Below are 26,528 nucleotides of genomic sequence, written 5' to 3'. Positions count from 1 at the left end.
TACAAACTTGTAATTTAGCCTAGTATATATATCTTTACAACATTAAATTTCCTTAGTTTCAAAATTTTAAATATCATATAGACATCACATTGAAAAATATTTTAAATGTATTTTAAAGTATTACAAAGTAGTATGCGTTTCTTATCGTTATCCAAAAAGATAATATATAGTTAATAACAACAAACTTTTGTTTTTGGTTATTCAATTTTTTGTTTATAAATTCTGAATAATTTCCAAAATCGGTATAAAAAATGCTATTTTTTTTATAATCAACTTGGTCATCTCTTACGGAAAATAATTTAAATTGAACACAATGACGAATATAAAATTACCTTGTGTAAAGCTTCGAAAACCTGAAATAGAAGTTGACATTTAGACAGTTTGTAAAGGCCCTGATGTGAAATTAATTCAGAGAAAATTGACCCAACAAAACTAATATAAAATACTAATTTTAAAACTGACAATCTACACTCTTAGAGTAAATATCTTACGTTAGTAATGTCAATAATGTTTTTGCACTGTTTACATTGAAAATTTGTTTGTTAGTCTACAGAATGTTTCAAACTGTTTGATTTCTGACTTTTTAGCCGATCATTTAACTCCATACAAACTGGCTAGTCCATAGAAATTCGTTACCATTAAAATATTTCTTCCTTTGTCAAAATAGATACCATGAGGGTATTGTATCCCATTCTCGTTTGTTAACAATCGACGCACGTGCTGTCCATCTGGTGAAAGTACGACGATACTGTCATGCCCAAAGCATACCACGTACACGTTGGAATCATTATCAACTGCTACTCCACGAACAGATTTAAAAAAAGATTCGTCTTTGTATTCCCAAACCTTGTGTCCCGTGACTGTGTAGCATGTTACGGTACCTGATTTACATTTTGTGTGGTATATCCTGTCATTTGATGTTGCAACATAGCTCCAGACCCCTTCATCGACTTTAACTACTGTAGTAACAGTACTTCCGCTATTGACGTCTTGTGTTTGAATACCCCTTCCTCTTTCACAATATAGTAATCTTCCTTTTTCATTTGTAATGCCGTAGCACTGATTGGACGTTTTAATCTGTCTTACAGTTTTTCTATTGACAATGTTGATTATTTCTATGTTATAAGGCTCTGCCTTATGGGTGACAGCGACCGTGTTTTCATCAATACATGTAACATCTATAGGGCGATGTGATACAGGTATTGCACAAACAAATATACCATTGTCGTTGTGGATTACAAGCCGATCATTAGATTGATCTACGAAAATAATTTTACCAGACGGCATGATAGTACAACCCGTGATTCCAATTCTGTTTTCTCCTTTCGATATCTCAAATTGTTTTAGTAAAGTAAGATTAATGTCATTGATTGTTTTGGATATCGTTGGTATCCTTTTCTGAGCTTGTTTTTCTCTATCCGTCGTCATGGAGATCGTTGACGGTTTTGTTGTAACGGATATCTCTCCGATCTTTGTCATGGACAGTATGTCTGACATCTTGTTGTCTAGTTTATATTGTAAGTGTATTTGTTGTAAGCCACTATCTTCTATTAAAGACGGCATGAACTTCTCTTCCTCTTGGATCTTGGCCTCAAATATTTTACCGCCAAAAAATGTCTGAAGGTCAGTTGCAAAACGTGTAGTCGGAGCTATATTGTTCTGTAGCTCATCTATTGTTTTCTCATGGTCAGAAACTTTTTGCACAAATCTGTTTATTTGTGACATGACCTTTTGTTCCGCAGCTTGTAAATCCTGTTGTATTTCTTGTTCAAGTTTATCTAAATGTATGTTTATTTTAGCACGCATTTCTTTTATATCTTTCTGAAATCCTTGCCTCTGCTGTTTGATTATCTCTAGATTCTGCCTTCGATCTTCCACTATTCTGTCTATATTGTTCTTCATTTCTTTTAAATTTTGTTCCATAATTTCAAATAATGCTGAATTCCTCGCGGTTTTGACAACTTCATCAATTGCTAACAAATCACATTTCAAATCACATTTCTTGTGATTTGTTGTGATGCAAAGCGGACAACAAAGTTGTTCATGTTGAGAACAGTAGAGCTGATATTTTTTGTCATGTTCTGAGCAGTATTGGTTTATACTTGCTATTATGGGCGGTATTTGTTTATAATCATCCATTGAAGTTATCTCATGCTTTCTTGTACCTCTTGAAGCTCGATGGTGTTTTTCACACGATGTACATATCCCTTCGTTGCATTCCGGACACCAAAAGGCAGCTGCTTTAACCACGTCCTGAGCTTCACACACGCCACAATATGATTCACTAGCTGAAGCCATTCAAATCTTCAAAACAAAATTGATAATTATATAGCTACTGACTTTAAAACGAGCTTGAAAGTACTAAAAGTCCGTTTCATTTTATTTGTATTCCTCAATTTTGGACATACATTATCGAAACAAGAGGCCCTCAAGAGCCTGAATCACTCACTATGACATTTTGTATTCATTTGTACTGCGTTCAGGCCTGGACTGAGTCGGTGTGTCTATTCTGTGTTCGTCTTTGCATTATGTATTCGTGTTTGTTTTCTGTAATGAGTTAATACAGTTTCATTATGTATATCTGTTATATTCATTTGATAAAATCTACTGTTTGCAATAGCATTAATTGTTTTAAATAATAAGGATGTTCTTATCCCAAGCATAAAAACATAGCCGTATTTGACACAGCCTTTTTCAACTTTTGATCTTCAGTGCTGTACAACTTTTTACTTTTTTTCGCTTTCGATCTTTTATATCTGGGCGTCGGTGGTGAGTTTTGTGTGGACGAGGCGCGTTTTTGACGTATTGAATTTTAAACCTGATGCTTTTTGTTATTCATTAATCATGTGTTTCTTTGTCTAATACGTTCTCCTATTTATTTGTATTGTAGTCCTGTAATATTATGTTGTCATGTCAATGTTATATTTAACATTGCCATTAAAGTGCGAGGTTTCAAATTAGCATGCCACAAAACCAGGTTCAAACCACCATTTTTTCCTTTAAAAATGTCCTGTACCAAATCAGGAATATGGCCATTGTTATGTTTTTGTTCGTTTCTGTGTGTTTTACATTTTAACGTTGCGTCGTTTGTTTTCTCTTATTTTTGAGTGTAATTTCACATTGCGATAAGACTTTGGTTTTGATGTTATATTTGTTATTCTCGTGGGATTTTGTCTGATGCTTGGTCCGTTTCTGTGTGTGTTACATTTAAGTGTTGTGTCGTTGTTCTCCTCTTATATTTAATGCGTTTCCCTCGGTTTTAGTTTGTTACCCCGTTTTTGTTTTTTGTCCATGGATTTATGAGTTTTGAACAGCGGTATACTACTGTTGCCTTTATTTGGCCTCAAATTTCAGGTTCATCTGACGAAAGATTTTGACCACTTTTTAAACACTTAAATGTCTATTTCATTAGATTCAATTAGTTAAGGTGAAAGATTTTAACTAATTTAGTCATTAAAAACGATTCGATTCAAGCTCTAATATGAAAAATCTACCAAATATGCCGGAAAATGTCGTTTTTCAGATGGCTTTTGTCAAAAATGAAAGTGGCCGCATCCGTGTTCATCCTACACCTTTATATATGTTATGTATTATCATCAAATACAACTTACATTCATAAAGGATGAACACGAATGCGGCCAGTTTCGTTTTACACGGAAAACGTCTAAAATTTAACTAAAATGCTAGAATTGTGAAGATTTCAGTAGTTTAGCATGACTTAATCAGTGGCGGATCCAGAAGGGGGGGGGGGGGGTTTCGGGGGTTGGAACCCCCCCCTTTTTTTGGCCGATCAATGCATTTGAATGGGAGCATATAGTTGGAACCCCCCTTTACTCTAGGTTGGGACCCCCCCCCTTTTTTTAAAATGGCTGGATCCGCCACTGCTTAATGGTGCTAGTACCGGCCTGATATATGTGCATTGCATTGCAAAAAACAGCCCACATTTATCTAGCAGAAGCTTTTAACTAGCCAATAAATAACTAAGTTCACATTTCAACAATTTTGTAAAACTGCTATATTTTGGGGCCAAAAAGGGGTCTTACTGGACCTACTCCTTTGGTTGATTATATAGGGAATCACTGAATCATGACTGGAGCGGGGCCCCTCTCAGGCAGTCAGTGGTCCCCAACTTATGAAAATTTCTGGATCCGCCAATGGTCTAGTCTCGATCATCCAGCCGCTTTATTTTTCAAAGTAGAGCGTCTGCGAGTGGATGAGAAGTGATATAAAAATGGTAATTAATGACATTCGGAATAGTATCGGCTTTTTTAACTTGTTGTTAGAGATAATGTCCAAGACGAATAACCAAGAAGTTGGTTATTGACTTCGGAAGAAATGACATTACGATAATTTTATTGCAACGCCCGAGTGTACCGATTGTTGTTGAACGCTATTTATATATTTTTGTGACGACATTCATTTCATGGAAAACACCATACAGCATGGCTTGCATGGGCATGGACGCGAAGGAAAAACCAGCACATCCAACCTTGATCAACCTTGGTAAGATGTTATAACAACACACACTGTAACATAAATTGCAATGCAACCTGATACACCGAGTAGTTATATTCTTTCATTCGTGTCCAGTTTATAATTATACAATAAATGTCAATTGTTATGTTGACTGGGACCACTCGAACAGTCGTATACGTTATAAATACATTTTTGGGTTGATGTGTAGTATCGTTCACTTTATAAATACTTCATGGAAAACTGCCATGACGCCGAAATATCACCTTCATCCAAGATAAGTTCGTTGTATCTATCTAAATAAGGGGATTTGCATCTTGATATGTGTTAAAAAAAAGGGGGGAGAGGAAAGATGCACAATGATGTACACATTCAAAGTAAAACAAAGTGTATCTAGAAGATGCCATTTTATACATAGTAGTACAATAAACGGTCAAAATGATTTATACATTCGATTTTCTGCAAAACAAAAGACAGTTAAACAATATATGCAGCATCGATCAGCATCAATGAAAAGAGGTGTCAATGAGGCAGCAAACAGTGAACCCAATGACACAAATTACGAAAAGTATACATCGTCATGATTTAGAGTTTATCATGTAGACTAAAACAAAAATTGAAGATAAAATTGACAAAAGCTCAACATTTCACAAATAAGGAGATGCGGTATGAATACCAATGAGAACTATCCACCCAAGTTCAAATGAATTGAATGTGAGCAATTATAAGCATTTGTATGGCCTTCAACAATGAGAAAAATCCATGCATGGTTTGGATAGAGAATACAAACAGGGAATGTGTCGAAGAGACACTGGGCATCCCGACCAAAGAGCAGTAAACAGCACAATGCCACCAATGGGTCGGGTCTTCAACGCAGCGAGATAATCTTGCACCCTGAAGCCGGATTCTGCTTGCCCCAAGACAATAATTTATACAATATATTTCTATGATGTTTTTTTTAAACAATTTATTTTTCGTATAAATGCTATGCTGGTGACTAAAAATTTATATAGTTTTGATATTTACTTTCTTTTGTAGACAAATCAATGATGATTTATGGACACAAATTTTATGTGTAAAATGTGAAGAATTGAAATAAAAATACTCAGGATTTTCATTGTATCATAAACATAAACAATATTCAAACTGAAAGATTTTTTTTTTAATTACAGTATAAATAGATCACAGTACTAAAAATGTTGTGTATACATTATTTTGACAGCCGCAACAAAGCGAAAAAATACACAGACGTATATTTATTAAATGAAACAAATATCAAGAAACACATTGTTGTCAGATATGTTATGGAAATTAGATTTGTTTTAAAAAATAAAAAATCATATGAACAATTAATCAGTTAGTTTTTACGGTTGAATCGATCTCATTTTCATGTCGGGCCCTTTTATAGTTGACTATATGGTTGGGAGTTTTCTTAATATTGAAGGCCATGCAGTGATCACATTTGCGTATATCCATGTTCTTTGAACTCTGCTTGGTTGTTGCCTCGTTAGCAATCATACCAATTTCCATATTTTTATATAAAAGGTTCACAGCAGAAGTTATTGTTCTTGTGAAGCTGTCCTTTATTGCATGCTTATACGTACATGATGGAAATTATAAGTGTTGGAGAAGTAGAATACACTTTTGAGTTATTATTTTTTGTTTACAAGTTACTATGCAGAATGGGATAAATCCAATTCCATCTTTTTCATGTGCGTGATTCAAACATGCATATTCAAAGAACATTGGGTTTCATGACTGACTGGTTAAGTTCTGTATTTCCCCATGGACACGGGCTACACTGGCAAAGTGGTTTTGTGTGAAGGTTGGTTCCTAAATATTTTCTTCCCAAAAGGATAGGCAAGTATTGGTGTAACAGCTAAGAAACATTCAGACTATTCTGTCGTTTGCAGTTTTAAGATCAGTTGATTTTGTAAATGGAAATTGAGTTGGTTCATTGTGTGATCTCGCTGATCTGCCAGTTATACTTGTTACGGAATTAAAGAAGTTTTTCTACATATGCAATCTGGTATTTGTATGAGATGTTTTTCTTTACATAGACGTAACTTGATGTGTGTTTTTTGTAAGGTAAGTGCATCAGATATATATATATTTATTAAAAAGGAACTAAGAATAATGAGACAAAACAAGGCAAAATGGATAAAAAAATAAAGAATAGAGACTGACGGGGATACAATATAATGATGGTTGGTTGCTTATTTATGTCCAGTGACAAATATTTCATGCATGTTTAGGACGATGTGATACAATACAAAAAAATAGAGAATAGTGGTATTTTATAGTATGAAGATAAGAGAAAAAGTGGACAGGTTTGCAATATGATAAGAATAGTTTGCTTTTTTTATCGTCTTGTGGTAAATAATGGTAATGTTCAGGATGCAAATAAATTAACAATAATTGTAAAAAGGAGGTCCTAATTTATAGTCCGTTCAGGATACAGGTTTGAGAAATTACGACTCTCTAAAAAAATAAGGGTATATTGTATTTTAGTATAACGGTCCACCTCGGGACTCCTTTTTAAGCGTGCAGAAAGCTTGGTATCATCTATACACGAACAGTGGCGGATCCATAACTTGTTATTAGGAAGGGGAACTACACTCACTCCTGCTACAGTGTTTCCCTATATATATAAAATCAACCACATTTTTCCTACGAAAAAAATGGGGGGAGGGGGGGGGGGGGGGGGGCGCCTATGATGAGTGCTATAATATTTACACAGGGCCGTAACTAGGCCTCACAATAAAACGAGGCAGGCGTTTGGTTGCCGCCGTCTGCGGTACCCAGGTAATGAGAAAACCAGGGGTGTCACAACCGGTCGAAAACTAGAAAAGTAGTTAATGACGAGTCAATTAAGACTTAGATAAAAACCATAACAAAACAAAAGTGTAAATTAAGCTTATATAAAGTACTTTTAATCAACGAAAATAATATCCGAAATCTGATGGTACGGCCAAAAAGCTTAATTTTGACTTTTAGATCTTTATTACATTTTTTAAATCATTCAATAACAGACATAAAAACTCTTAGAACATGAATACAGTCATGTGAAATGGTTTGTGTAAGCAGTTCTATTCATTTGACTTCACGTTTGTATTAAAATTTCCCATCAGCAAGTTTGCCAAAATAGAGAGAGCTACAAGAATGTCATACATACATGTACATTTTCTACTACACTGTTTAATACTGTTGTTTTTTTTTTAAAATATATTGGGGATAACGGAAGTGTTATTTATAGATATGTTCTATATTTAATTATTTGTTACGCCCCCTATAAATATTTGACAGTCCGGTTAATCACCCCAAACGCTATGTTTAAATATGCGTCTGGGTTATCGAGACTACCAATGGTCATGGTGTTTCTATAGAAACTATATATAAATCTGTGGTTACACAAAGAACTAAAAGTACTAAGGCTTTTGGCTTACTCTGCAAATCTAAAATTAAAGACATGACATTGGCTAATGCATTGATAAGTAGATGATATAAAAAAATATAAGTGGTTTTACCTTAAATGTTTATGTCATTCAAAATTTTTTATCAAAACATTTCATGTCTTCTCACAAGGTCAATAAATCAACCCGGATGTTTAAATGTCACACTACACGTAATGCATGTATACTTTTCATCAAAAGAAACACAGCACTTATACAAAATTGACTGCTCAGGGGCGGATCCAGCCATTTTAAAAAGGGGGGTTCCTAACCCAGGACAAAGGGGGGGGGGGGGTCCAATTACATGTCCCCATTCAAATGCATTGATCGTCAAAAAAAAGGGGGGTTCCAACCCCCGGAACCCCCCTCTGGATCCGCGCCTGCAAACGTCATTCTGTAGTTGTCGTATGTCATATATCTGTGGCGGAACATGAAATCCTCCGACTGCACCAATGTTTCCTTAAATAATCAATATAAAATTTCCTGCAAAAAGGAGATGGACTATTCGGAAAAATGTGGAGCTTGTAATAAATGGTGTCAGCAATACATACTTTTTTTTATATATATAAAACTTGAAAATAACATCGTGTTTGTCTCTATTCCATTCGAATGATCAGCTCAGTTATATCTACATCAATGTCAATCTTGAAGAAAAAAAAACACAATTGGCATATATTTGTAGCTTAAGTGCGTTTTCAAGTACTTGTACTTATGCTTTAAAACTATCTGGCATGTTTCTGTTATCGTGGTAAGATAATTGTTTGTAACAATCTTTTCAAGAATGACAAAAGGACTCGTATTTTAACATTGTGCATCACTGTCGTGAAGAATCAGTACATCTACCATGTATATCCAGATGATAAATTGTATTTGAGTTTGGCTGTTCCTGATGAAAGTAAATGTTATCACGGAAAAGCTTCTCGAACGCACCATTATCAGATTATGTCATCCTTCTGTTTCAAAGTCGTCAATGAACATTTATCATACTATTAACTGAATTAAAAACACCTATTGTTTATTCTTAATTTATCTTATGTTTGCATTGACAATCACATCCGATATCTTTGTATATCTGAAGGAACCCGTCTCAGTGATATAGTATTTACATGATCCTTGATTGGCCTTCAAACCGCCTTAAAGGTGTCCTAGTTTAAACTATTCGAGACCGAAAACATCTAATAAATAATACAATATATATTTATAACAGCAGTACTTAACACAGATTCACCATAATTAAACGACGAGAAACAGTGGTAACTATTTCATCCATATTAGGGGACGAGAAACAGTGGCAAATATTTCATGGAGATGGTAAAGATCTTGAAACAGTGGCAACTATTGTATCAATATTAATGACCGATAAACAGTGGCCACTATTTCATGAATATTTAAGGACGTGAAACATACGCTTATAGTCCATCCGTATTGAATACCGATAAACAGTAGCAAATATAACATTCATTTTAAAGGACAAGAACAATTTCGCAATACTTCATATAATGTGTTCTGTCATTTAGTTCGACAAAAAGAAGGACGTGACACTTATATTGTCAATTATAAGAGAGAGCCTGTTTGACAGGGCAGAAATGTATCTTGCATCAGACAACTTGCACGGACCAATCACATACACTGTAGTTGAGAAATTATCTGAAAAAGTATAATTTTCCATGTTCTATATTGCATCCGCAATATTTCTTCAAAAGTTCAGGCAAATTTTTTGGAGAATTTTAAGTTTCAGTAATAACTAGAGTATATAATGCACCAAATATTGTGACCATTGAACACTCTTTCTTATATTTCTTCTAATAAAATAATGTTCATCCCCCCCCCCCCCCCAAAAAAAAAAAATCATGTTGTCCGGTGTTGTTTTCTGACAACTAAATCATTCAAAGAACATCTGAGTTAAGTAAACAGGCTTCCGATTTATTTCTACAAATATGATAGATTATATAGAAAACTTGTTCTTAATGGTCTGATTATATTACATCTAAAGCATGTGATAAAATTTTGCATTTTAAGGGTCTTTTAAAGTTTGTCCCAAAGGATTATTTCCCTCCTGTTACAACTGGTTTTTTGTCACCTTTGGAAACGTTTAAAGCTAGGTTCACACTGCCGATCAGATCAACTCGATGATCCCGATTGTACAAATTTCCACGACCAATTTGGTCTGGGCGATTCCCGTCAATGTCTGCCGGCAATAGGATTCTATTTGCTATACACATATTATGTAAAACAGCCAAAGCAATAAAAGTGACACAGCATTTTAATGGTCTGTAAGGCAATGTGCCAGCACTTGAATCTATGCAACGGAAACGTGATTTTAAAACTCCAAAACTTCTTTCGACAACGCTCCTCGTCTTCATATGGGAAACATTATATCTTTGTTGATTTCTCGTTGTTGGGTTTAGCACAGGAGTGAGAAGCCATGGTCGAAGTGGATACCCACTATCTCCTATCAGCCATCCTTGATCTATTGTTCCGTCCTCAATCATTTCACTTAAGCTAGAGATAGCCCAAATGAAGGCGTCGTGAGTTGCACCTGGCCATTTAGCTACAATGTTCAGAAATTTCATGTTAGAGTCACAAACTCCTTGAACATTAATAGAGTTGTAGTTTTTTCTGTTCACATATAAATGTTCATCTTCTAATGGAGATTTTATCCTTATGTGCGTCCCGTCTAATGCTCCGACGATATTTGGGAAGTCAACAAGGCTATAAAAACCTTCCTTCATGTTATGCAGCTGTGCTCGATCAGTTGGCATCCTAAAATAATGATTGCATACTCTTTTCAAACACGCATTCACATCGCGAGTAATTCATGAAACACTCGAGATTGAAATGTTGTGTACATTGGCATTGACGAGCCGAAAACTTCCAGTTGCAAAAAATCTCGAAGCAACCATGACTTGTAAAGACGCAGGGAAAGCGCGAGATCTCCTCGTTGGTTTTTGAAGATCAAATTTAAACATTCTGCAAATATCTATTATCATAGGACGTGATAGTCTGTATTTTCTTACTATTTCTGTGTAATCAAAGGAATCTAAAGGATTGTAAGGGTCTCGGAAAATTCTATTTCTGCGTATGTTTTGTTGTTGTCGTCTGAGGTGCATGAAAACTACTGCCGCCATATTTCTTTACAACTCATGTTAGGACATCGTAAGACATGTCTTAGTCCTAAGACAGCTTCGTGAAACTGGCTCCCTGATTTACAAATAATCGATTACCAGTCGAAATTTCAATCGAATGTACAGCACAAGCAAACACGTGAAAATAACTCTAATTAGCAACCCACAACACTTCTCTGACATTGACACATAAATGTAATGAGAGCTAGGACGAGAACAAAAAACAAAGACAAGACTTTACATGTACATGTACGAATCTATTATGTATCTTTTCATAAAAAAAAGTGGGAAACATGAATCCGGCCTTGTCCACCTATACGACCAGATTATCATGTCTCCATGGTTCGCCTTATCACAAAGTAAAATCTAAAAACACTTTGACCAGCATATACGAAGAAAATTGTGCTTCATTTCTTGAAAAAAAAATGTTTTCTGTGTCAGAGCTGTTTGGGTCCATTCCTGTACAAATAATTTTTAATTCTATCCTTGATATTGCATTATATTATATATAATTTATGTTTATAAGACAGTTCTGTTAAATACATTTATTTTTCATTTGTCTTTTTCCAAAAAATGTCTATTCACAGTATACGCGTTTTTTCTGAATCTGAAACTAACTTAATTTCTTACTGATTCTACCCTAACAATCAAGTTTATTTTAGAATAGATATTTAGTTAAATAAACATTTCCTCGTTAACGATTTTGTATAATATAGAATAAATATAATTTATCGGATATTAAGGTGTATTTCACATTGTATTTCCGACATTGTTGTCAGAAAAGCAACAGATACCATTTTTAAAGCATTTTGTTGTTCTCTATCGTCTTTTTCCCGTGCAGTAATTATCCTGCGGCATAATTTTATTATATTTCTACGAAGATTTAATATTTGGCAAGTGGATCTATGTATGTCACAATAACTGATGTATACACAGGCACTTATCTCTAAAAACAAGTTGCTTTCTTTAAAAAATAGAAAAGCAATACGTGAACCCAAGACCGCAGACTGGTCACCAAAAAATTGTTGCTGAATTTTTGTTTGCTTTTGAATTGAAATAATTGACTGTGAATAGAATAAGATAATGGTGATGTTAAAACACCTTTATTAAAATATGTAATTGTGTGAAGATTCTTGCACAAGTCAGTTGAAAGCAATGATGGATAGTTGTGAAGAGAAAAGTGTATAATACAGTTACTATTGAAATATTCGTTTCAAGGCTCGACTATTATATTTATTACTTGGGGTTGTACATATTTTTGTCATAACACTTTTGCAAATCCAAGTTTTTACAAACCTGACGTTTAATGCAAATTGAACAATCCGATCGCAAGATAAATTTAGGCACTCAGATTGCTTTATAATCTGGATGTATTTATTTTATCTATCATATCTTCATATTTTGTTTCCTGGATGCCTTTAATTATTCTCAACTTGTTAATGAAGTTGTGTGTATTTAGGGTTGATGTTGTATAGATAAATTTAAAGTCCAATTTCCATGTGAAGTGAAAACACTGTGGCATGCAACTTATAAGAAGGTTTCGTATATTTTTCTTGAGAGTAACACACCAGCTTCATTGGAACCTCTTATATATATATAGAAACTTGTTTTGGTCTCATAAAACATCTCAAATTTTCAAAAGAACCGATTCATATAAAAAGATGTGTAGATATAAAAAGATACCGGGATTGAAATGTTGTACGCCAGACGCGAGTAAAGTCTACAAAGAATCATCAGTGACGCTCGAATAAAAAAGTTGAAAACGCTAAATAAAGTACGAAGTTACGTTATCTATTCCTTTGATAGAAAATCCTTAGCATTTCGAAAATGTCAAAGTTTATAACAGGACAGTGACTCGAAAAAAGAAAACAAAAGAGAAACAGCTAGAGGTAACTTTAATTATACCGTAAGTAATGATGATCGTACTTGAAGACACATGTCAAGCTCTTACTGCCGTGTTCTGAATTTAGATAAGAAAAGTTAAAATTCGCATTCACGAATGAAATTAATATTTATGCATGCACGTGGTTTTTTTGCTCAAGAAATAGAAAATAAAAAGCATACGCACTGATACTCTGGATAAGAATACGCATTTGCGTCATCACATTATTAATCTAATAGTTGAATTCGGATGTCAAACTACCTAACTCGAGTGTTTTGACTCCAGATTCATTGACATTTCATCCGGAATTTTTGTGAACGCAAACCGATAGTGTGCGTGTGAACAGGGTGATATATAATGTGAATGATTATAAGCTGGTCAACACAATGAATACAATTTTCAAAACCGTGCCATAGTACAGATATTTAGATGCTATAAGGTTGAATCATAGATGTTTATGGGTTTATACATATATGGTTGAACTAATAGAACAAAACAAAACAAAACAAGAATGTGTCCAAAGTACACGGATGCCCCACTCGCACTATCCTTTACCATGTTCCATGGACCGTGAAATTGGGTAATAATCTAATTTGGCATTAAAATTAGAAAGATTATACTATAGCAAACATATGTACTCAGTTTCAAGTTGATTGGACTTCAATTTCATCAAAAACTACCTTGACCAAAAACTTTAACCTGAAACTCCCACTTTCATTTTCTGTGTTCAGTGGACGGTGAAATTGGGATCAAAAGTCTAATTTGGCTTAGAATTAGAAAGATCATATCATAAGCAACAAGTGTACTAAGTTTCAAGTTGATTAGACTTCAGCTTCATCAAAAACTACCTTGACCAAAAACTTTAACCTGAAACTCCCACTTTCATTTTCTATGTTCAGTGGACCGTTAAATTGGGGTCAAAAGTCTAATTTGGCTTTAAATTTAGAAAGATCATGTCATAAGCAACAAGTGTACTAAGTTTTAAGTTGATTGGACTTCAGCTTCATCAAAAACTACCTTGACCAAAAACTTTAACCTGAACGGACGCACAGACGGACGGACAAACGGACGCACAGACGGACGGACGAACGGAGCCACAGACCAGAAAACATAATGCTTCTCTACTATCGTAGGTGGGGCATAAAAAAAAAGAATTGAAATTTTATAATTAACATACATTCCTGTTAGTGACTTTTTTCCGAAAACATATAATATAATATCAATAAACACGAACGTCAAGTATCTACGGATGGAAATTTATTTATCAAATCAATCTCTCTTTAAAGTCTAACATTCCACTATGTGAAAATATTGCTATACAAAAATTAAGCAGAATCTTATAAATCCATACTAAAACAGTATAAAATAAATTACATTATGATAGTTATTAAATTTTGTTATGATTCTTGTAAAATATTAATTACGCTTTTTCAATGATTTAAAATCCTTGTGAATTGAAACCATGCAAGAATTTTTTTATTCACGACCGTTTAAAATTTAGATATTCAGCTAACTTTGGGTACGCATCCCTGCTCATTGGTGCTCATTCGTTGCATATAATTTTCATGAAAAATAAATGTAATGAATGTTCAAACCTGTGAGACATAATGCACGTATATATATATGACAATTTTATTTATATTCTATTTACAATAAATTCAGTCTCAGTTTAAACTTAATAATGAATATTCCTTTGGTCTGGTAGTATCTACTAATGAAGTTAGATATTTTTGACAGAAAAATCATTTTGTTTGATTATCTTTCTGCTTTCCGAGAACTGCGTTTCCGACCTAATATAAATATTTTTAACAGTAATATCGTTTTCTTAATTTTCTTCATGCTTTCCGACATTTTTCCATACTATGATTGAAATACAAAATATCAAATGATAAACGTTCAAAAATAATCAGTTTATTTAAGAATTGAATGCTCTTTTTTGTAAATTTATTGGGGTGTAAAAGCGTTGACCGAAGTACATTTTAAAATGTGCGCACGGTCAACGCTTTTACAACCCTATAAAGTTACAAAAAAAAGCATTCAATACTTATAATTACATTTTTACCTATAGGATCATGAAAACACGCCTTTTATCAAGTTTTTATTTCATTTACCTGTGCACTTTATTGTGGGACCTCGTGTCATCATGAATGAAAAGTCTTATTGAGTGATACAACTGCTTAAGGAATAACACATGATGTGCAGTTAGCCAATCAGAATAACGTATTGTAATGAAACATACATCTAATGTAATTATTCTAGGATATTATATATCAATAAACTATTTCAAGGTTTTTTGTCACAATGTACAACAGCTGTATTAAGTACTTCACACACAACGCGTACAGGGACCGTCTCAAAGCATGAATTATATAATTGCGTTATCATTATACTTGATATTTAATAAACATTCACATGATTACAAACACATATGTTATCTCAAAAGGCAAAAAGGTTCTAACATATAAATGATTTTTTGACTGCCTAGTCTTTACTGTTTTACTTTCCACTTTAACTGTTGAAATATACAATGTCAAGTGGTTAAAAGACGTTACGAGAATCTTGATTTCGAGGATATCGAATGGCCCATAGACACTTCCAAAACTAACCAATACATAAGCGTGAACCCCTCAGGGGCTCTCAGGGGGTTCACGCAAAAAAAAAAAAAAAACCTATATGCATTAGGTAATTTCTTGTAGATACAAGTGTCGGTGGATGTATAGCCTTTTATCTTACCTCCTATACATTTCTAAGAATATGATTGGTTAAAAAGCAACCACGTGGAGACCGTGTATATTTCGTATGGGGTTTGTAGGCAGGCCTTATTTCAATACACGGTTGCATTGGTAGTGGTGTTACGTCCCAGCATAAAAAAAAACACCGTGCTGAAGAAAAATCTAAAAGGTTTCAACAGATGAAAAAATTGACGATTGCTTTCCTATTCTTTGTGCATATCAAAATAAAATTTCTTTGAATGTGCCCTAGTGCCCTAATTACAAAAGAGTTAGCCTTTGCTTCATATCATTTATTTTTTTCTAAACTTACTGCTCTAGCTCTAGAAACAGTGCAAACCGACATGTTCCTATGACATATAGAATCACTAGAAAAACAAATAGAGGTTGGTCTGATAGGATCAGAAGTGGTTTATTGCATAGCAACACACGGAGTTCATACAAAACTCCATGACCATCTAATCTCCCCATTTGTTAGATGTCTAGAAAATGATGAAATTGTTAGACATTTAATTGTTGTTTTCATCATTAATATTTACCAGCTCGTATGTTGAGCACTCGTATAGTCAAACAGATTCCTTGGTATACGGAAAACTTTGTAGAGTTCTTTTTGGAAGGCATTATATATAGCCTTAACTTTCTTAATTTTCTGCTTTGGGAGAGATACACAGAATTACGAATCTGCATGAAAGTATTTTGACAAAACTTCACAAATTATATTCTAGTTTGACAAAATGTTTACTGTAGTTAAAATATTAATAGTACTCGTTTTTTAGTCAAAGAAGACAACGAGGTCCTAATCTCGATCATTCTATTGGTGAATATATCCCAATATTTTAACAAATACATATCTACCAACCTACCCTGATAACTTGGTCCAGTCGATTCTAAACGCATTATAATATTAAATAAACACGTCACTAGGCTTTCTAATATAAAAAGATAATAACTACTGTTCAATTATTTGGTGTCGGACTACTGGGGGTCGGACCAATGGGGTGTCGGACTAAAGGGGTGTCGGATCAATGGGGTGTCGGACCACTGGGGTGTCGGAATATCGGGGCTGTCCCATGTTAACTTTAATGAGACAGCAGTCCCACATAGAAAATTACATCTTAAGGTAAACAATTGACAATGCTAAGCTCTAAATTTGCCTCAAATCTGTAGCAAAACGTGAACCGAAACAGGCGGAAACCCAGTTGAAATTAAACAAAAGAAATGGAACCATTTGTTAGAGAAGGTTAAAAAGGCGAAGTTAGTAAATTTGAATTGTTAACATCTGTTTCTATGGGGGTTAAAAGTTTAATGAATGTGCCTAATTTAGGATTTTATGCATCTTATGCATGTGATTTACTTATATTATCGAACTGAGCTTCGAGATATTTGTAAAATTTCAAATAAGGCAGCCACCATTTGATTTTCTGGGGGGGGGGGGGGGGGGGGGGGCTATGTTTCAATTTGAGCATTACATATAGTGGCAGCTGAGGGTGAAACAAACATTTTTTCTTCTTCTCAGAATCAAAAACAAATTATTTTTTTCAAAAAAAAAACATAGCCCCCCCCCCCAGAAAATCAAATGGTTGCTGCCTAATAGACAAATTTTCACAAAACAGTCGATTGTGGTAGGTGCAAATTCACGTGGATCGTTTTTGTGTGTAAAAATATTTTCCGCCGAAAAAAAAAGAAAGATAATAGATTTATCCTTTTTTAAAAAGCATCAATTTGCATCTCTGCCCGCGGTCGCATTTTTTTGGGGGAAAAAATCTTCGAAAAAGGCAATAATTTCATCGAACAGAGAAAGTCGAGTACACCTTCATAGGTTCAGGCGTGTTCGAGTTGACTATTCTGTCTTGAAAATGTATAAAAGAAAAATATTCGATATATCATCTCGCTTCAGATTCTATTATTTTTATATATTTAGGCTGAAGGTTGATACAAAAACATTGAAAATTAACAGTGTACTAAAAGATAAAATATATAGGTCAAATGAAATACCTTTCTAATGAGCAATAACAACAGAGTAGGTGTGTTCGAATAACAATTTTTTTTACTAAACGTACTTGACTACAAACTTTTCTGGTGGATCTTAAAAATGCATAACTTAAAAAAAAATCTTCATTTTGTGTGTTATCTAGGGTAATTAGTCTTCAACCTCTGAAAATTTTTTGTCTGCCCTTCCACGAAATATTTAATTATATTTTTTAAAAATACTTTTGAACTTTCGAGAAATTCCCCCTGACAACCGATCAGACAATAGTTTTAAGTTGACCAAATGCATAAACGTACATTGAATGATGCTCAGTAGCTAGTAGATACATTTGTCTTTTAAAAAACAACTGGCATATATTAAAGGATTGTAATGATACTATGTGGATAAATTTATCGGTTTTCAAGAGCTAAATTGACAGCGCGTTATCACTATAATGGCTTTCATTTTTACGATTATAAAAATAAGGTGGCGTAATTGGGAGATAATTTTGACGAAGTAGAATTCTGACTGTAAAGTAACTGAAATATTGTTTCTGTAATAATTTCCACAAATTAGTCACGAGAGTAATGGACATTGAGATTTTTACAACCAAAAATTTGTTAACCTAATTATGTACAATTTTCCTAAGCTAATTATGTATATTTAAACGTCTTTAACAGTCCCTTTGATTTGCATGGATGATATGGTCGTCTCATACAGTTCAAGGTATAAACTGACAGTCCCGTCCCTTTTTCCCGAATATGACTTACCGAATTAGACTTATTACCAGGTTTGTACTAACATGAGCACCACGACGGGTGCCAGATGTGGAGCAGGATCTGATTACCTTTCTAGAGCATCTGAGATCCCCCCCGCCAGTTTTTGGTGGGGTTCGTGTTGTTCAGTCTTTAGTTTTCTATGTTGTGTTTTGAGTACTTTCGTTTGTCTGTTAGTCTTTTTTTCTTTTTTAGCCTTGGCGTTGTCACTTTATGTTCGACTTATGAGTTCAAATATTCATCTGGTATCTTTCTCCTCTCTATAATATTACTGTTGTTTTGTTTGCCGCAAAATACGACTTTGTTTACAAACATTGCAACTTCAATGTCCACCTTGTCGCTTTTCTTGTGATCGCTATCTTCAAATTGTAGACAAAAGTAAAAACATTGAGTCTGTATTACGCTAAATTAATAAGAACACTACAACACATTGTTTTTCTTCAATTTTTCTTAAGGTAGATCGGTTGTCTTCCACCATCTTTGATTGTAAATAGCAGGAAACAATCGGTCTAGATCTTTATTGAAATAGGTAAATGTCAGCAGAAGAATGTTAATCATTTGTACATCTTTTCAAGTAAATGAAGAACATTGTTTGTTTCATAATATTTTTAGAATATTTCTTACAAATACAGAATATTTTTTTGTTTAATTAAATTTTTTCAACTCTGTCATTTAAGGAGAGATAACTCATATAAAGGTATTTTGATATAAGAATGTGCTATGAATTAACATGTTGTTTTTGTAGCAGGAAGACGAGTCCCGTGACCTCAATTCTTCTATTTTATTTTTGAAAAGCACATTATAAGAGTTATCTTCTCATATTTTTTGTTTTTATCACACACAGTAGAAGTTTTCATAAATAATCTATGCAAAACATTACAATTTTGCACAACCTGTAGCTTGAAAAGAAGCCTCGTGACCCATACTTTTATTATATCTTGATAAAGCATGATAAAGACTACATCTTGCCAAATTATTGAAAACGAATCTATGGATTTCAATTAAGACCCCCCGTTTACCTTTAAGATGAAAACGTTTAGACATTTACATTAAACTAATCTAAAGTTGATTAAGATGGTTTAACTTTTCAATCGGTACAACAATTTTCCATTTAATTGTATTTTTAAATTAATTAAAAGTAAGGATTTGAAATGAGGGAGAAGATATTTATCAAGGGGCAAGGAGCAATAAATAAAAAAAAAACACTATGCGTGATGCGTGGAAATGCCACGGTAAATAGAAAACAACTTGTGTATGACGTTTTTTTTAAGGACATCCTCTACTCTTCAATTTATCTAAACGTAGATTGGACATAATATTTTAAATATTTCCTTTACAACATTTAATTTTTCTTGCAAGTATCAAAAATTCTAATTTTCTTACACTTTGTTTGCAAGAATTATCATTGACTGATTGTTGGATTTTTAAGTCCATTGGCAAATATTTCATGCATATTCAGGACCAGAACAAATTAACATATAATACAATAGGTATGTCCTGCCATAGAGGCCGACCGGCATGAAGGCCGGGGAAATTTGGACTGCCACGAATAAAATGATGGTATATTGGATAGGACAGAAATTTAGCCTTGCAACAGGCCACCTACGGACCCCTCAACGATTTGTTCCCAAGGGTCTTACCGTGCAGAGAGCATGGCACTCTCTTTCCACAAGGCATCGGATTGTATGTCCCGATTTTTACCGGACGTTGCTGCGTACTTGTACATCCCGGACAGCCAAACGGAAGCCCCACTTTGGCGAGGGTTTTTATTGCCGGTCAACGAAAGACCAATGGTGACCATATTTCCCATTCCCCACTCAACCTTGGGGGTCCATGCAAATAAATCACTTTGTAGAATGTTTAACTGGAAACGTATTACACAGTTAATGTGATTTCTTTCGTTGTCTCAAAAAAGTCCCATTGTTTCGTATCAACCAATAGTATAAACTTAACAAGCAGGGTCGCAGTGAAACATTTTTTTATAGCAGTAAAATTAAAAAAAAAAGTCTATATCTTAATTATCCCGTATAAAAACCCAATAAATGCCGTGATGTCTTTTCATGTTTTTGACAGGTTGCTGTTTCATTGTGCTCTCCAAATTTTCTTTTATTTTCACATAGATATAAATAAGGAATTATTTGAATACATTTACTACATAAACTAATATAAAAGAAGAAGATGTGGTATGATTGCCAATGAGAGAAACGACCAAATGGCACAGAAATTTACAATAAAATGTCACCGTACGGCCTTAAACAACGAGTAAAACCCATACAGCATAGTCAGCTATAAAATAATACATGTAATTCCAATGGGTCAAATTTTAACTGTTTTATTTTCTTTTTAAATTTGAAGATACTAGGAGTTCATCTCATAAGTGGAGCTGGCAAACTTATGTATTCAATCAATGTGATTTTTCCACGGCATTTATAATAATTCAAAATCCTTCTCAATGCAACCAACAACCACTGATGTTATAAAAATGAATTACAAAAATAACAATGATTAATGGTTTGATTGTTGGCGTTTAACATTACTTTCTGCGCTCTTTGTTTTATCGTGGCAGCCTACATGGGCAACTAGGCCCTTTCTCATTACAAACCTAATTTCCACTATACTTTTATTAGTTCATACATAGAGTGGCGTTATGAAAGGCTTTACAAAATCTTTTCAATGATTTTTGTTTGCCAAAATCTATCTTTTTCAGTATTTGTCTGAAAATACATATATTTAAATCATAATCTTCATAAATATGTAAAAATCGGAAATATGAGATTGCTTTTTAGAAAAACAAAATTAACAAAATGCGGTTTTGAGCTATTTTTCAGGGACGCTGATAATTTACTAGGTCGTCTTTTCAGAAATAAGCCAATGTTCGAATCTCAAAGTAAATTAAAAACCAATTGTTCAGAGAACCATTGATGGTCTTTCCACCACTTACAACATATTTTGATGTGAAAATATTAAAAATTCAGTTGATATGTCAGTTCCTATGACTTTATGATGTCTAAATATGAATTTGGAGCAAAGGTCAAAATCTAGAACGTCCAATTAACCTATGACCTTGATCTCAATTTCAAGATCATAGACTAAGGATCTCAAACCTAAAGACACTAGTTCCTTAATATGTATGGTTTATGAGTAATATCACTTTACGCATAATTTTAAACATAAGAGGGGCTAAAACTCCCATTTATTGACTACGCACCCTTTCAACCAAAATTTATAAGTTACGACATGTCGCAACTAACAATTTAGTAAAAATAATTTGTCGATAAGTTATACGGCTTTTGAAAATAAGTGAAAATAAGCCAAAATCAAAATTTATAATATGACCTTGACCTTTGACCTTGACCTTACTTTAATTTTTTTGGACCAAGGACCTCAAATCAAAAGACCCTAGGTCTCTATCACTTATGGTTTACCAGTTAGAAATGCAAATTCTTATATCAAACATAAAAGGGGGGATAACTCTCATATGGAATCTATATACGGCTTCGGTCAAAATAAAACAGAACATCCTGAGGATATAACGAGCAATTTGGAAAAATAAATTTGTCGGTTTCTTATACGGTTGCGAAGCCTTAGAGATAACAAGAAAAACAGTGTTCGGGGAGATAACTCTTTTTTGGGAAAGTATTCGGTTAAGCAGAGTTGGTTTCAAAAGCGTATAAACTGTTCGATATCATATTCCAAAAATCTAAGCGACATCTTGCGAAACAAAAAAACAGCGAAGGAAAAAAATTAGGCGGAAGAAAAAAAAAAAAAATTAAAAACCAATTGTTCAGAGAACAATTGAAGGTCTTTCCATCAAAACAATGTATTTTGATATGAAAAGTTGTGAAACTAAGTTTAAAATGTCATTTCAATCGTCAAATGATAGCTTCTAGTAAGCTGATTCCAAAAATATATTGTTTCCATACATTTTTTTTAAATAAGGGAGATAATTTGTTACTTCCGGTTTGAAAAATGTTACTTCCGATTATATTTGAATATTTACTTGACACTGATTCCAAAAATATCTGGTTCTATATACTTTTATATTAGTAAAGTACACAAAATAGCTACTTCCGGTTTACAAAAAGTCACTTCCGGTTGTTTTTTTCAAGGTTAAATGGTTTGATACCTTTTTCTAAAAGTTGTATATCTTTATCATATATACATATAGAATAAAAGCAAAGGTCAAAATCTAGAACGTCAAATTAAGCTATGACCTTGAGATCAATTTCAAGGTCATAAACCAAGGACCTCAAATCAAAAGACCATAGGCCTTAATTATATTTAGTTAATGAGTTATATCACCAAACGCGTATTTTTAAATACAAGAGGGGAGAAAACTCCCTTTTACATTCAACGTACGCTTGCAATCAAAATTTACATCTTACGACATGTCGCAACTAACAATTTAGTAAAAATAATTTGTTGATATCTTATACAGTCTTTGGATATAAGTGAAAATAAGCCAAATTCAAATATTAGAATATGACCTTGACCTTTGACCTTGACCTAATTTTCATTTTTTGGGACCAAGGACCTCAAATTAAAAGATCCTAGGTCTCTATCACTTATGGTTTATAAGATAGAAATTCATATCACTTATATCAGATGCATAAGGGGAAATAACTCTCATATGGAGCGGTCATATTGCTTCGGTCAAAATAGGACAAATCATGCGAAGGATATAACGAGCAATTTTGTAAAATAAATTTGTCATAATCTTTAACGGTTGCGAAGGAGATGTGATAACAAGGAAAACAGTGTTTGGGGAGATAACTCCTACAAAGAAAAGTATTCCTTTACGCAGGGTAAATTTCAAAAGCGCATAAACTGTTCGATATCATATACAAAATATCTAAGCGACATATTGCGAAACAAATGTTTATCGCAAGAACAAAATTAGGCGGAAGAAAAAAAAAAAAATAATCAGAAGAAAAACAATAGGTCTTTCCACAGAAAAGTGGAAAGACCTAATAATAATCAGAAGAAAACCAATAGGTCTTTCCACGGAAAAGTGGAAAGACCTAATTAAGTTTACCTACGAAAATGTGAATTTTAGTAAAGATTGAAAGTCTTTCTGAAAATGGCCCTGGTGTGAAATAAATTCTGAGGAAATTGACTCTACAAATTTAATTAAGTATACTCAATTGGACACTGACAATTAACAGAGTAAACATGTTATTGTAGTAATGTCAATAATATTTTTACACTATTTACATAAATCATATTTTTTAAAGTCTACAGACAGTTTCAAACTTTTCGATTTCTGACTTTTTAGCTGATCATTTAATATTATACAAAAAGGCTGGTCCACGTGAATTCGTTACCAGTAGAACATTTCTATCTTTGTCAAAATAGATACCACTAGGGTATTGAATCCCATTTTCTTCTGCTAACAATCGACGCGCTTGCTTTCCATCTGGTGAAAGAACAACGATACTGTTATTTCCAATGGATACCACGTACACGTTGGAATCGTTATCAACTGCTACTCCATTAATATATTTCAAAATTGATTCGTCTTTGTATTCCCAAACCTTCTGTCCCGTGACTGTGTAGCATGTAACGGTACCTGATTTATATTCTGTAAGGTATATCTTGTCTTTTGATGTTGTAACATAGTTCCAGTGATGCTCGCCATCGACTTTAACAAATGTGGTGGCTGTACTTTCACTATTGACGTCTGTTGTTTGAATACCACTTCCGTTTTCATGATATATTAATCTTCTTTTTTCATTTGTAATGCCGTAGCACTGATTGGACGTTTTAATCTGGTTTACAATCTCTTTATTGGCGATGTTGATGATTTCTATCTGATAAGGCTCTCCAACATGGGTGACAGCAACCGTGTTTTCATCAATATATGTAACATCTAAAGGGAAATGTGATACAGGTATTTCATAAACAAATAATCCATTGTCGCTATGGATTACAAGCCGATGATTGTTTACATCTACGAAGAAAATTTTCCCGGAAGGCATGATAGTGCAGCCCGTAATTCCTATTCCTTTATTTCCTTCCGATATCTCAATTTTTTTTATTAAGGTAAGATTAATGTCATTGATTGTTTTTGATATCGTCGGTACCATTTGCTGAGCTTGTTTTCCTCTATCAGTTCCACTAGCTGAAGCCATTCTAATCTTAAAACAAAATTCAAAAGTACATAGCTACTGACTTTAAAACGAGCTAAGAGTATTTCAATATAAATAAGAAGATGTGGTATGAGTGCCATTGAGACAATTCTCCAGAAAAGTCACAATGTGTAAACAGTAAACACTTTTAGGTCAAAGTACGACCTTCAACACGGAGCCTTGGCTTACGCCGAACAGCTAGCTATAAAGAACCCCATAATGACTATTGTAAAACAATTCAAACAGGCAACCACAAGTCTAATCTATTTAAAAAACTAGAAACGACATGTACTTAATGGAAAAAATGGTTATTCAGGGTCAATAACTCCCATAAGGGGTCATTGAACAATTTCGGCTATGTTGACTTACTTGAGGATCTAACGATACAATTTCCTAATCAATGGACGTTTACATGTAAAGCCTTTTTGAATTATTTGTAGATTTCTTTGCTAACCTTTTTTTTATTTACAGTTTCCCTCTATCGATTATTTTTTTGCAAAAATAGTAAAAACTGTCTTTCCAAGGCAGTAACTCCTGAAAGATGTTAACTGACGATTTCATTCATGTTGACTTAGTAGATCTCATTTTGTTCAAAATTGTTGCTATTTACAGTTTTTCTCTATTATGGTTTCTGCTATATTGAAAAAAATCATCTTCCAATGGCAAGAAATCAATTGCAATTTCAGCCATGTTGACTTATTTGTAGATTTTTTTGCCTACTATTTTGCTATTCGCTATTTGCAGTTTCTGTGTATCTATCATGGTTTCTGCCAAAAAATGGTAAAAATCATCTGTCAAGGACAAGTTAAGGACAGGGTTAAAAAATGGGTTGTCAAATTTTTCTGAAATTGCAATAAGAAAAAGACATTGACCTTTTGATCATTTGAACCCTGTCAGGTGTTTCTCATATAATTGCTTTATTTTTTTAGGTTTAAGCCAAAAACTGTTTTTTATCAATATGTTCAGTTTTTGCAGCATCACCCATGTTTGTTCATGGATGAAATTCATGATTACATTTTGTTGAACTAGATTTCCTAAAGAACATTGTTTTCATGTATACAGTTTGGTAGCATTTGTCTCAGTAGTTTAAGAGGAGGAGCATTTTAATCTTACAAGCCTTAGGATGAATACGACAGACGAAGGACGACGACGACAGATGAAGGACGACGACGACAGAGGAAGGACAACGGACGACAAGTGACGACAAAAAAAGAAAAACGAGAGTTATGTAACTTTTATACATCTACACGCTTTATGTCATAAACTTCATACAGGAGGATACTATTGGGTTTGTCTGTATATAGAAAATAATCAAGGTGTAAATATGGTCATTTTTCCCAAATGTTTCGATAAACTATTGTATTTATTTCGTAGTTTTGTAAGTTACAAACAACAATAAACCATGTCTCCTTTATTTACCTGATCACAAAAGAAGTATTGGTATACGTTAATACGCTTTATTTATTATACCTTTAATTATGCAAACCATTCTCAAACATTATATAACTTACCTGTATGAATATTTGTGTGATGCAAGATGTATGAGAAATGTTTTTGAGAAACACTTTTTAAAGAATAATATTCTGGTACAAGAAACCGAAGGTGTCATAATATTTAATTTCTAATTATTGTGCTGATTATGTATGTGATTATACTTAAAAACATTGCCTTGTGATATTTTTGTGTAATATGTAATATATCTGTTGTATATATATGTTGAAGAATTGAATAAAGATAAAAAAAAAACATTACAAAATGTATGTCATGGTGTTTCTAAAGCATGTATAGAAGGTCATAAAAATTAAAGAATTGGAAAGTAATATATATATATACTTTTGGTTTACTCTGCAATACCCAAATAAAAGTCTTTGCTAACATATTGATTTGTAGGTAAATAAAAATAATATTAGTGACTTTACCTTAAAATGTGTATATTCTCATATACATATCCCTATCAAAACATGTCAAAAAGTCAATAAATCAACCCGGATGTA

The 26,528-nt window shown here is 33.4% G+C and overlaps 3 protein-coding genes across 4 annotated transcripts; all 3 read right to left on the bottom strand.

Annotated features, from left to right (window-relative positions):
- Positions 1 to 84: 84 nt before the first annotated feature.
- Positions 85 to 26,528, bottom strand: LOC139523802 (uncharacterized). 2 transcript variants are annotated; one of them, XM_071318084.1, is made up of 2 exons: positions 26,454 to 26,528; positions 85 to 2,304 (listed from the first exon to the last, which is right to left on the bottom strand). In XM_071318084.1, the coding sequence occupies exon 2, from the start codon at positions 2,296 to 2,298 to the stop codon at positions 592 to 594; it is 1,707 nt and encodes a 568-aa protein (XP_071174185.1). In that variant the 5' UTR covers positions 2,299 to 2,304; positions 26,454 to 26,528; the 3' UTR covers positions 85 to 591. The 2 variants fall into 2 exon arrangements, with proteins under 2 accessions (XP_071174185.1, XP_071174184.1); XM_071318083.1 differs by lacking the exon at positions 26,454 to 26,528 and adding an exon at positions 8,001 to 8,104.
- Positions 9,971 to 10,687, bottom strand: LOC139525110 (putative nuclease HARBI1). Its single transcript, XM_071320295.1, has one exon. It carries the CDS (start codon positions 10,685 to 10,687, stop codon positions 9,971 to 9,973), a length of 717 nt encoding a protein of 238 aa, XP_071176396.1.
- LOC139525109 (uncharacterized) lies at positions 23,686 to 24,537 on the bottom strand. The gene has a single exon (XM_071320294.1). It carries the CDS (start codon positions 24,535 to 24,537, stop codon positions 23,686 to 23,688), a length of 852 nt encoding a protein of 283 aa, XP_071176395.1.

Source organism: Mytilus edulis, chromosome 5 (assembly GCF_963676685.1).
Source record: "Mytilus edulis chromosome 5, xbMytEdul2.2, whole genome shotgun sequence".
NCBI classification, from domain to species: domain Eukaryota; kingdom Metazoa; phylum Mollusca; class Bivalvia; order Mytilida; family Mytilidae; genus Mytilus; species Mytilus edulis.
This window is presented reverse-complemented; position numbering and strand designations above follow the sequence as displayed.